Source organism: Oncorhynchus keta, chromosome 7 (assembly GCF_023373465.1).
Source record: "Oncorhynchus keta strain PuntledgeMale-10-30-2019 chromosome 7, Oket_V2, whole genome shotgun sequence".
Taxonomy (NCBI): Eukaryota; Metazoa; Chordata; class Actinopteri; order Salmoniformes; family Salmonidae; genus Oncorhynchus; species Oncorhynchus keta.
Window position 1 is genome coordinate 31,825,335 of NC_068427.1, and position 13,253 is coordinate 31,838,587.

General features: G+C 45.7%; 2 protein-coding genes across 3 annotated transcripts in view; both read right to left on the minus strand.

Moving 5' to 3' along the window:
• Positions 1-43, minus strand: part of LOC127931126 (protein phosphatase 1 regulatory subunit 1A-like) — a 30,252-nt gene extending 30,209 nt beyond the window's left edge. The window contains exon 1 of the mRNA XM_052522594.1: positions 7-43. The gene's annotated coding sequence lies outside the window, so the exon portion shown is untranslated. The remainder of the gene's footprint in view (positions 1-6) is intronic.
• Positions 44-2,419: 2,376 nt separating this feature from the next.
• Positions 2,420-13,253, minus strand: part of itprid2 (ITPR interacting domain containing 2) — a 56,149-nt gene continuing 45,315 nt past the window's right edge. For both annotated transcript variants that reach the window (XM_052522590.1, XM_052522589.1), the window contains exons 10-18: positions 13,005-13,065; positions 7,907-10,023; positions 7,628-7,702; positions 7,330-7,457; positions 6,018-6,162; positions 5,668-5,733; positions 4,937-5,389; positions 4,172-4,291; positions 2,420-4,042 (exon numbers count right to left, since the gene is read on the minus strand). In XM_052522590.1, the coding sequence (XP_052378550.1) occupies positions 4,184-4,291; positions 4,937-5,389; positions 5,668-5,733; positions 6,018-6,162; positions 7,330-7,457; positions 7,628-7,702; positions 7,907-10,023; positions 13,005-13,065 (3,153 nt within the window). In that variant the 3' untranslated portion in view covers positions 2,420-4,042; positions 4,172-4,183. The remainder of the gene's footprint in view (positions 4,043-4,171; positions 4,292-4,936; positions 5,390-5,667; positions 5,734-6,017; positions 6,163-7,329; positions 7,458-7,627; positions 7,703-7,906; positions 10,024-13,004; positions 13,066-13,253) is intronic.

Below are 13,253 nucleotides of genomic sequence, written 5' to 3' on the forward strand. Positions count from 1 at the left end.
CACTACCTCAGCAGTCTCCCTTCCCCCAGCTGGGTCAAGTGCTCTCTCTCTCTCTCTCTCTCTGTATAATGACACCACCGCTCAGAAGTGCAATATAAGCCCCCGGAGGAACAAGGCTGGTGCAATGTTAATTATTGATAAACCAAGTTCAGGAAGTCACTGGCCTCTCACCCCCCTCTCTCTCCCCAGGGGAGGGGACTGAAAAATGCTAACATTCTGTGATGTATGCTCAAGCCTGTCATGTTTAACAGTAAACATTACACATACAGAAGTTTCAAAAGAATAAAGGCATTACAAATGTCATATGTATATATACAGTGTTGTAACAATGTACAAATGGTTAAAGTACAAAAGGGAAAATAAATAAGCATAAATATGGGTTGTATTTACAATGGTGTTTGTTCTTCACTGGTTGCCCGTTTCTTGTGGCAACAGGTCACAAATCTTGCTACTGTGATGGCACACTGGAATTTAACCCAGTAGATATGGGAGTTTATCAAAATTGGGTTTGTTTTCGAATTCTTTGTGGATCTGTGAAGTCTGAGGGAAATATGTGTCTCCAATATGGTCATACATTGGGCAGGAGGTTAGGAAGTGCAGCTCAGTTCTCTCTTAGCTCAGCAAGACTCACAATCCAAGAGAATGTTATGTATTGTTTGCCTTGGATTCCAATATTCCTCTAGCCTGATATAAATCAAATGTACAAAGATAAATAAATACATAAATAAAACATTTGGTGGGATGGTGTAGTAGTCTGCAAGGACTGACCAACACTTTTCCATTTCAGTAAGATGAGGTGGCAATACCACAACAACATACTGACATGCCGTCAGTCCTCAATGAGGAATCTGATAGATGAGCCATAAATGAGCCATTTCTCTGTCTGGCATCTGTCTAGGAATGGCAGAGGATCCAAGCTGGAAAGACATAACACAAAACACAGTACACTGGTGTAATGTTCACACCAAGTCCTCTAGTTCTCCAGGAGTCAAAGTGCTGTCCACAGTAAAACCATATAAAGGAAAGCTCTGGAGAAAAGTAATAACCTCAGCAACAGACCTGTTATTTACACCTCGCCATGTCAGACAGCAAAACACAAGTTTGTGGCTGTCACAAATGACACCCTTTTCCCTATGTAGTGCACTACTTTCACCAGAGCCCTGGTCATAAGGAGCCATTTGGGATGCAAACCTCATTGCCCACATGTTGGGACTGTATGTTTTTGCACTGCTGTCAATAGTGCCCATTTATGCTCTGAGGTCATTCTGAGCCTCAAACACCTACTACCTCTGGGGAATTAAAGGCAGGGGGTGGAGGTATAGAGCAGGCCAGACAGGCAACTCTGGGTGCCACTGCAGTTCAGCATTTAGGGGGAAGGTGATGTTATCAGTTGCATGTTAGTCTGAGTTTCACCAGAAGTACAGAATCTACAGCTATGCATGAAGCACCAAAAAATATCAACATACAATACCAGTCAAAAGTTTGGACACACCTACTCATTCAAGGATTTATATATATATACACATATATTGTACATGGTTGAATAGGGAAGACATCAAAACTATGAAATAACACATATGGAATCATGTTGTAACCCAAAAAGTGTTAAAGAAATCAAAATATATTTTAGATTCTTCTAAGCAGCCAGCATTTGCAGCTTTGCGCACTCTTGACATTCTCTCAACCAGCTTCACCTGGAATAATTTTCCAACAGTCTTGGAGTTCCTACATATGCTGAGAACTTGTTGGCTGCTTTTCCTTCACTCTGCAGTCCAACTCATCCCAAACCATCTCAATTGGGTTGATGTCGGGTGATTGTAGAGGCCAGGTCATCAGATGCAGCACTCAATCACACTCCTTTTAAAAAAATATCAGTGAAATAAAAAAAGAGCGTGGGAAGAGGGGTTTTGATGTACCTGTGCTATCTATTGAGAAACATCATTGAATCCCTTAATAGAATGTGTGTAAACTTCCAATGACCACCTCTATCAGCGGTTCATTCTCCTCCTATTCAGACCTCTCATTCTAGAACCACTAGTACAATAGCCTGGTCCCCTGTACCAAATCCCAGAACACACCTCAGAGCCCTACAATATGCCCTCATGCACAGAGCCAGGTTACCATGGTGATCACAGGCTTCTTTGGATTTCTCTGCTATCAAATTAAAGTGGTTTTATTTTTAGTCAAACAAACATTTGAGATGGACATTGAACAGAGGAGCACACTATGAAAACAATGCTATCAACTCAGCATTAGTGTAGTCTAACTGAAAGTGGCTTTATACATGTCTCTATACATTGTCTATTTGGAGACGTCCCATGCTTTCAATATACCTTTTAGAATCCCAATCCCAGATGCAATCTGCTGAAAAGCCCTTTAAAAGCAAAAATATATCACAAATAATACCACTCCAAATCTATTGAAAATAAATAAATCTTTATTATTTGCTATAGAGACAATCCCTCATGCATCCCAAAATAAAGATAAACAAAATCTGATTAAAAAGAAGCCCCCCATTAGCAGGAAGTAGCCACATATGGAAATAAATCAGTTAGTAACAATAAATCATTTTGGAAAACAATATAATTAAACATCTGTGGTAAAATAAATGTCTGTTTCATCTTATAATTACAAATCCAGCAGGAAAATACAACATTATAATACTCACATTTGAAATATAATATACTCATAAATACACAATGATTCTGTTCAAAAGTATGAGCGGGAACAATAGGCTCTATTGACAGTTCTACCAGAGTATCAGATGAGATAGACGGTTCTTCATTCTACTCTCCAGTTCAAGACAGAAGTCTCTCTTTTACAGTATCTCTTTCCTCATTCCTTTAGAGAAAATATATCAGGACGAATACATTTAGTGGTTTTAACATCTGTTTAAGATAAGAAATACAGTTAGGAATGTGAACTTTGTTTGTTTTTCACGTGAGACAGTTTTCTAACAAAAACGCGTACATCTGGGTCGGATTCATTAACCACCAAACGGAGGAAAATGGACTGAAACAGGGAGAGACTTACTGGACTTATTAGTCCAATAAGAAACTTTCATTAAGTTGAAAAATGCTTTTAAACGTTTTCCATTGTTACCCTAATGAACACGACCCAGGACAAAAGTGTGGAATTAATATAATGCATACACTTGTCTTCAAGTGGTGCGTTTCAAAAACAGTAGTTTCTACTATTGATCTTTTCAAGTTCAGAGACAGTGAAATGTATTGCACAGTTAGTTCTAGACCTGGGTGCAAATACTTTATCGGAGCATGCCTGGATTAATTCACTAATATAATAGTCCCAAAACAGTAAACCCCACCTATCTGACCCTCCTGGCAGGCAAGAGAAAATGCTCAAAGTACTTCAAAGATTTCAAATAGTATTTGAACCCAGGTCTGGTTCATTCCTCATAGAGGTTGCATTAGAAGAGGGCATGGTCATTTACAGCAGACACTAAACTCCCATACAACCATTATTATCAACCAGGCCTTAAGTCTCCTCAACCTTGGTCATCTTACACCTTCAGGACAAGACATGCACTCTGACCCACATCTACGTGCTTAAATACAACCCATACACAACGTCAGAATCATGACATAGGCCTAACGTAACATAACGTCACACACAGCCAGGGTGAAAAAAAAAAATCCTAGAATTAACCTTCAACACATTTTTGTATGTCAAAATGACTTCATTTTGGATTAATGTTCATGATTTTTTTTAACAACATAGTTAGTCTTCAGCTAAATAAACACACCAAGTAACATTCTGTGTTTGAAATTGGACCGTTAAGACAGAAGAAGAGTTCACTATAAAAGCAAATATATAGCATCATTTGTGTCTCCCAGGTCACCAGGCATGCAGGTGTTAAGGTACCAGCCACCGTCACACTCTCTGAAGTAGAAACCATAGAAATATAATTCTATTCCTACGGTAGAAACACAGTGTTAACGCATCTGACATTATCTCTGTAAATAGTTGAAACAGTGTTAAGGGGTTGTTGGGCTGTTCAGTGCATGGCTTCACCAGTGTTCAACTGCAAGAGAAAACAACAACATTCTTTAAGAAATAGAAGCACCTGCCAAGGGGTATAGGTTGAATTGGAACAGGTAGATCCGGCTTGAAGAACCGATTTATACAACTAATGAATTAATGATATAAGGACCTGTCGTCATGTTCACAGCGGATATTCTCTGGTCGACACAGGTGATCGTCGTGGAGACACGGCAGCTAGGAGCTCATTGACTATCTCCTGTCGGATCTCATCAGCTAGACTCTCTTTGATCTAAAGCGGGGAGAAGGTACAGAGATGGAACGATGTTCAAACACAAATACTATGTTCACTCAAAATACAATTCAAGGACACTAGGGAAAAGTCAATTTCCTGTAGGTTTGATATCTTAAACATAATGGAACAATGTTATTTATTACATTTCTATCTGCAATGTTCTGAAGGTTTCACCTCCCTGAATACCAGGAACATCCTGTACTGAGAGGTGTCAGAGAACAAAGAACTGAGAAAGAACATCTCATCCCTCAGAAGAACTGGGACACTGCCAGACAGTTACATCAGGCCACATGGCTAAGACATAGCCAACGGGATTCAAAAGTTCCAAGTTTCCTTTTGGACCTTTAAAATGTGCTCCATTTGTCCCCTGCCAAGCTCTTAAAATTAGACCAGTAAATTATTTTTCATGAGAAGAAACGTCTGTCAATAGCTACGTAATCACCTCTTCTGTCAGCAGAAAAAAGTTTATCCATATCGGCCAAGGACATAATAAAACATGTCCTGGACATTTGGGCAATATTGGCATTCCCTATTCAACAAATACTGTAGGGCAAGGCCAATTTGAGAAGTTCAGGTAAGGAAACTTCTTAATATTCTCTACTATTCAAAACAAAAACTAAGATAACTTCCGGTCTCACAAACCTCCTTGATGAGCTCCTGTAGATTGGGGTTGTCTGCTCTTCCTTCTCCTAGACCACCTCCTCCTCTCTCTTTGCCCCTCTCCTCCAGTAGGTGAGGGTCTACATCTGCTATCCCTCCTCCAACCTCCTCCTCCTCCTCCTCCTCTCCAGGACCTTGCACTGGCAGTGCCTGGTCTGTGCACTGGGATACCCATGTGGCAGCACCAGGCCGTGGAGGGGGTGCCGGGGTGAGGGAGACAGAAGCCCGGTACATCACAGTCTTCTGGGGACCTGGGAGGGACAGCTCCGGGGCGTGGGATGGGCCAGGGTGACGTCCAGAGGACCTCGTTGGACTGGCTGACCTGGAAGAGAGGCCCGAGCTGGGGGTGGGGGCCATGCTAGCTCCACCCTCTGCCCTGCCCTCGTAGCCCAGCTCTGTCTGCAGGTACAGCTGCTCCCTCAGCAGGTCTGACATCTGGAAGGGAGAAACCACACCATACATGTCACACAGTGAGGAAAGAAGTGTGACAACAGTAGAACCATAAAATTAGATTGACTGGTACAAACATTTCTTTTCAAGTCAATGCTCTGATGGGTTGACCGGCAGCCATTGACGGTACAAATACTAGGAAGGAAGTAAAAACATTAATTTTTCATTCTATTTCTATGAATAGAGCACACACAATTAACAGGAGGAACAGTCTAGAGGAATGACCTAGAAAATAACAGTCTAGAGTCAATGCAGTTACTCACCGGCTCCATAGCTCTCAGAGCAGAACTGTTAGACAGGCTGTCCATGCTGTGACCTCTCTTCATACCCTACAGGAGAGAAATATCAACAACACTAATGATACAATATAGGAGAAGAGGGGTAGGTGATGATGATATGATGGGTGGCTAAACAACAAACAAGAGTAGTGACGTACATGTAGCCTGATGTCAAATGAGAAGAACCCACAGTACTGGTGCCAAGCGGGAAAACAGTCATGACAAACCATTTATCAAACATGTTTATGAGTTGAGAAAACAGACAGAGAGAGAGAAAGATGGTATCTGCCTGTGTGTCTGTGCCTGTGTTTCAAGATGTAGTTCCAGGTACTGACCATGCTATGGCGGTAGAGACTGTGCTGGCTGGCAGAGCGGAGCTGCTCGTTCAGGGTCAGCAGCCGATCCTCCAGCTGGAGCTCTAGTTCCTGCAACTCCAGTCTCACTTCAGACCGTAGACCCTGCAGCTGCTCCGCCTCCTGCCTGGCAACCACAGACAGAGAGACCACTGTTAACACTGTCTGCCTGCCTGGCAACCACAAACAGACAGATTGCACTGTTAACACTGTCTGCCTGCCTGGCAACCACAGACAGAGAGACCACTGTTAACACTGTCTGTCTGCCTGCCTGGCAACCACAGACAGAGAGACCACTGTTAACACGGTCTGTCTGGCAACCACAGACAGAGAGACCACTGTTAACAATGTCTGTCTGCCTGCCTGGCAACCACAGACAGAGAGACCACTGTTAACACTGTGTGCCTGCCTGGCAACCACAAACAGACAGATTGCACTGTTAACACTGTCTGCCTGCCTGGCAACCACAGACAGAGAGACCACTGTTAACACTGTCTGTCTGCCTGCCTGGCAACCACAGACAGAGAGACCACTGTTAACACGGTCTGTCTGCCTGCCTGGCAACCACAGACAGAGAGACTACTGTTAACACTGTCTGTCTGCCTGGCAACCACAGACAGAGAGACTACTGTTAACACTGTCTGTCTGCCTGGCAACCACAGACAGAGAGACCACTGTTAACAATGTCTGTCTGCCTGCCTGGCAACCACAGACAGAGAGACCACTGTTAACACGGTCTGTCTGCCTGCCTGGCAACCACAGACAGAGAGACCACTGTTAACAATGTCTGTCTGCCTGCCTGGCAACCACAGACAGAGAGACCACTGTTAACACTGTCTGCCTGCCTGGCAACCACAGACAGAGAGACCACTGTTAACACTGTCTGCCTGCCTGGCAACCACAGACAGAGAGACCACTGTTAACACTGTCTGCCTGCCTGGCAACCACAGACAGACAGATGGCACTGTTAACACTGTCTGCCTGCCTGGCAACCACAGACAGAGAGACCACTGTTAACACTGTCTGTCTGCCTGCCTGGCAACCACAGACAGAGAGACCACTGTTAACACTGTCTGTCTGCCTGCCTGGCAACCACAGACAGAGAGACCACTGTTAACACGGTCTGTCTGCCTGCCTGGCAACCACAGACAGAGAGACCACTGTTAACACTGTCTGTCTGCCTGCCTGGCAACCACAAACAGACAGATAGCACTGTTAACACTGTCTGCCTGCCTGGCTATCACAGACTATGCCAACATCCGTGTGCTCGCCAGGGTGAGGGCATCTAGCCTACCTCTCGTCGTGACTGAGGTGCTGGTAGACTAACGCCTGTTGTTTCATCAGGGACAGTTCCAGATCCATCATCTGAGTCCGGAACACATTCAGACTCCTCCTCTTAGCCTGCAGCTCCCGGAGAGAAGTCTGAAGGGAGGAGGAGGGGATGTAGAAGAGGAAGAATATGACTTGTCAGAGAGGCAGAGATTCTCCTTTATCCTAACCCACATGAGACACACCCACAGGGAGGTTTGAGGACATAATTGATAATCATTCATTTCATTTGTTTAAGAGTGGCAGTTCAGCTGAGTGTATACCTCATAGAGTGGCTGGGCAGGTCTCTGAGGGTTGAACATGTCGGAGGGAGTGTCTGCTCCGCGTTCTGATGAATTCTTGAGGGCAGAGAAACCATAGATAAAGTACTTAGTCACTGGAACTGTGTTGCAAACGTCTGTTTGCATTATGGGTGGGATGGAAAGTGAAACAGCATATGATTAATCATTATAGTGCTCACGTCAGAGACGAGTTGATGAAACTGCAAAGAGCCTTGCAAAAAGCTGTATAACACTTATGTGTTTGTGGTTGTTTTGTCTCACCTGAGCCAAGTTCTGCACAGTTCCTCTGATGTCGTGAAGGACCCTTCTCAGTTGCATCTCAGTGGTAGACAGGGCTGGGGGAAGACGGGAGGTTGTAGCCATAGGGTCATGAGGGTAGGGGATCAGAGGGTGGTGGCCCAAGTATGGAGTACTATATGGTCCTCCATAGGGGGCAGTAGAGAGATGAGGCAGGTTGGAAGGTGTGTTTGAAGGGTTAGAGTAAGAGCTATGGGCAGTATAAGGATTGTTGCTGCTTAGCTCGTTGTAGGACCCACTATAGGGGTTACCGTTGTAGTTATGGTAAGTTGAACTGAAGGGGGCACTAAGGGGTGGGGTGTTACAGGGGGAACTGTACAGGGAACAGGGGAAGTTGTGTGGAAGAAGGTTACCCATGTTAGTGTACGGAGCACTAGAAGGAGGAAAGTTAGGGGACACATGATGGGGTAAGGTGGGAGCTGTGTGCTGGGGAAGGTTAGGTACACTACCATATGGATGGGTAGGGAGGCTATGGAGGGTGTGGTGGTGGTGGGTGGATGGCTGATACTGGAACAAGTTGGGGACACTGCCATGGGGTAGGGTGGGACTATTGTGGTGGGACAAGTAGGGATTAGGGTTGCTGTATTGGGCTAGGTTGGGGACACTGCCATGGGGCAGAGTGGAGTTGTACTGGGCTGGGTTAGGGTTGTTGTGCTGAGCAAGGTTGTGTTGAGTATGGTTAGGTTGATTGAGTTGGACTAGGTAGTGCTGTGTTAGGTTGGAGTTAGGGTTGATGTGCTGGGTGAGGTTAGGGTTATTGAAGTGGGCCAGGTTATGCTGGGTGAGGTTAGGGTTATTGAAGTGGGCCAGGTTGTGCTGGGTGAGGTTAGGGTTATTGAAGTGGGCCAGGTTACGTTGGGTGAGGTTAGGGTTATTGAAGTGGGCCATGTTACGTTGGGTAAGGTTAGGTACGCTACAGGTGCTCCAGGCACGGTGGTGCTCCCCCAAAGGCCTCTCTCCCCACTCAGGAGGGGGGCTGTGGCTGTGCAGTGAGACGGTTGAGCGGGTCAGGTGGCGGGGGATGGCCAGGGGGTAAGGGGGCACCCTGCCCTGAAGGCCTCTCAGTTCACCATCTCTTTGTAGCCTGGGGCCATGCGATATCTCGGTGCCTCTGTTGATAATCAAGGTAGAGAGGCAGCTTTCTCTCCTCTGACACCCATCTTCAACAACCTCCTCCTCCTCCTCCTCTTCCACAATGGACCCCACCTCCTCCTCCTCCTCCTCTTCTGGGGTGTATTGGTAGGAGAAGGCTGGCTGGGTGCAGTGCCTGACTGTACCCTGGCCAAACTGGATCCTGACAGAGGAGACCACACGGGAGGGGATGAGGAGGGAGGTAGGCAGGGATCGGGACCTCGTCAGGGGGGCTCTTCTCCTGAACAGATCCCTGGCTGTCAACTTCCCCTCCAGCCGGTGACCCTGGAGGCCTGAACACGAGGCCCTCTGCTGGGCCCTGTGAAGGGCCCCTTGGACCCTGGTTGAGGCACCTAGGCTAGGGCAACTGGCGCTAGGGCTGGGGGTTCTGGCTTCCATCTCCACCTTGTCAGGCACACCCTCACTGGCTGGGGCACCAGAAGAGCTACAGTCTGGGGCCAGGACGGAGCCATGGTCTTCTATAGAACCAGGATCATCTTCCACGTGAGGCTCAGCAGTACAGTAAGTCTCAGGAGTTAACTGAAAAGTGTCAGAGGCATGAACAGAATCAGCTTCCTCAGCAGTGTTATGCTTCTGGTCCTGCTCCGAGTCTTGGCCCACCCCTCTGTCTCCTTGTTTAGCTAACTGATGGGTGGTGTACTGTGGCACCTCCTGTTGCTCCTCCCCCCCCCCATTAGGGCTCTGGCTCCTCCTTCCGTCTGCCACAAGGTGTTTCTGTTCCTCCTCCTCCCCCTGTAGCCTCCCAAAGGCAGGGTGTTCCAGCGCTAGAGGAGTGGTCCCCTCCCCAGCGTGAGACGTCACTGTGGTCTCACTGTCACAGCTGTCGGAGCTCTCCTGTACCTTTAGATAGTTAGCTGAGCCGTCAGTAGAAGGGTCCTCTGCAAAGCCACTACTGTCTGACTGCTGGCTGGCTGTTCTTAGTAGTTGCTCTGTAACGGACAGAGGGAGGGAGAGAAAGTGAGAGAGAATTAAAAGAAGATGTCAGAGTGTAAGAAGGACCATCAATCTGGGTTTAAACAAAACAAATTATTTAACAATTCACAGTGTAGAGTCAAACATGTGTTCCATCAGTATATTTGCAACACAGTGAGATAACACACTTGTAATCCCTCTATAAAAGTTGTATTATACACCAGAGACTTTATCAGCTCCAAATCAAATGACATGTCACATGCACCGAATACAACAGTTAGACCTTACAGTGAAATGCTTACTTACAAGCCCTTAACCAACAATGCAGTGAAGAAAATAGTTAACAGTGAAAGTAAAAAATGAACAATAACGAGGCTATATACAGGGGGTACCAAGTCAATGTGTGGCGTTACAGGTTAGCTGAGGTAATATGTACATGTAGGTAGGGGTAAAGTGACTATACATAGATAATAAACAGGTTAGCTGAGGTAATATGTACATGTAGGTAGGGGTAAAGTGACTATACATAGGTAATAAACAGAAAGTAGCAGCAGCGTAAAAAGGGGTTTGGGGGGTGTGTCAAATCAAATCAAAGTTGATTTGTCACGTGCGCTGAATACAATACACCATTTTACCTTACAGTGAAATGCTTACTTACAGGCTCTAACCAATGGTGCGGGGGAAAAAAAGAAGGTATGTGTGTGTGTGTGTGTGTGTGTGTGTGTGTGTGTGTGTGTAAGTAAAGAAACGCAAATAGTTTAGGAGTCTTATGGCTTGGGGGTAAAAACTGTTGAGAAGCCTTTTTGTCTGAGACTTGATACTCCGGTACCACTTGCCGTGTGGTAGCAGAGAGAACAGTCCATAACGAGAGTGGCTGGAATCTTTGGTCATTTTTAGGGCCTTCCTCTGACACTGCCTGGTATAGAGGTCGTGGATGGCAGGACTTTTGGCCCCAGTGATGTACTGTGCAGTACGCACTACCCTCCGTAGCGCCTTGCAGTCAGAGGCCGAGCAGTTGCCATCCCAGGCGGTGATGCTCTCGATGGTGCAGCTGTAAAAACCTTTGAGAATCTGGTGACCCATGCCTAATCTTTTCAGTCTCCTGAGGGGGTATAGGTGTTGTCCTGCCCTCTTCATGACTGTCTTAGTGTGTTTAGACCATGATAGTTTATTGGTGGTGTGGACACCAAGGAACTTGAAGCTCTCAACCTGCTCCACTACAGCCCCATCGATGAGAATGGGGGCGTGCTCAGCCCTCCTTTACCTGTAGTCCACTATCATCTCCTTTGTCTTGATCACGTTGAGGAAGAGGTTGTTGTCCTGGTAGCACACTGCCAGTTCTCTGATCTCCTCCCTATAGGCTGTCTCCTCGTTGTTGGTGATCAGGCCTACTACCGTTGTGTCGTCTGCAAACTTTAATGATGGTGTTGGAGTCGTGCTTGGCCACGCAGTCATGGGTGAACAGGGAGAATAGGAGGGGACTAGCACGCACCCCTGAGGAGCCCCATGTTGAGGATCAGAGTGGCAGATTTGTTTCCTACCCTCACCACCTGGGGGCAGCCCATCAGGAAGTCCAGGATCCAGTTGCAGAGGGAGGTATTCAGTCCCAGGGTCCATAGCTTAGTGATGAGCTTTGAGGGCACTATGGTGTTGAATGCGGAGCTGCAGTCAATGAACAGCATTCTCACGTAGGTGTTCCTTTTGTCCTGGTGGGAAAGGGCAGTGTGGAGTGCAGTCTCCAGGTTAGAGTCACCCTCCTTGAAAGCGGCAGCTCTACCCTTTAGCTCAGTGCAGATGTTACCTGTAATCCATGGCTTCTGGTTGGGGTATGTACGTACGGTCATGACATTGTCGATGCACTTATTGATGAAGACAATGACCGATGTGGTATACTCCACAAAGGCATCGGATGAATCCCGGAACATATTCCAGTCAGTGCTAACAAAACAGTCCCGTAGCTTAGCATCTGCGTCATCTGACCACTTCCAAATTGAGCGAGTTACTGGTACTTCCTGCTTTAGTTTTTGCTTGTAAGCATGAATCAGGAGAATAGAGTTATGGTCAGATTTGTGAAATGGAGGATGAGGGAGAACTTTGTACGCGTCTCTGTATGTGGAGAAAAGGTGGTCTGGTTGCACATGTAAAATGCTGGTAGAAACAGATTTAAGTTTCCCTGAATTAAAGTTCCTGGCCACTAGGAGCCCGGCCTCTGGATGAGCATCTTCTCGTTTGCTTATGGCCTTATACAGCTTGTTGAGTGCGGTCTTAGTGCCAGCATCGGTTTGTGATGGTAAATAGAAGGCTATGAAATATATAGATGAAAACTATTTGTAAATATTGTGGTCTGGAGTATAGTGATTCCCTAAAGAGCACCCCCCTGAGGATCTACGTTGTAATAAGATTATTATGGTCAGTCGGAAAAGAAACATGCTTAGTGGTTACACAAGGTTTTTATCTACAAACGGCCCTCTGTTTTAGATGGGTCACCACTTGTAATGGATTGTCATGGGGCCATGTGTTCTAAGTACCAATGTTCTTAGAAATAAAAGCTAAATTAAACTTAATTCAATCAGCATAATGAAGATGCATCCCTAAATATCTACCCTCCTCTTCCCTGACTTCACTAATCTAAAACTTATGCTATAATTTATTATCGGTGAACAAAACTGGACAGGAAAGACCTGTGTCTTTTTTTGTACAAGTATCTTTTGTACAAGTATTTTTTTGTCTAAAAGGCCACTATGGAACATTTCATCACAGTACACTGAAGCTAGAAAATATTTAATTACCTGCCATAAGACACAAAATGTTATTTAATATTTGAGAGATGGGTGATTATGACCAGTTAACTAATTCTACTGATGAAGAAGAGAACATTGTTTTTATGTCATAATGTGATTATTCATATTAGTGGACACCCACTATGGAAAGTTCAGGAACAGCATGTATGAGCCTCTATACTGTGTAATAAGGTATATAATATGCAGGCCAGACTCACCACTGCCAGCTCTAGAGGTGCTGTGTGTCCCAGGTAAACCCTCATCCTCATTACTCTGGACCTGAAAGACAGACACACAGAGTGAGACACACACACACACACACACACACACAGAGTGAGACACACACACACACACAGAGTGAGACACACACACACACACACACAGAGTGAGACACACACACACACACACACAGAGTGAGACACACACACACACAGTGAGACACACACACACAGAGTGAGACACACACA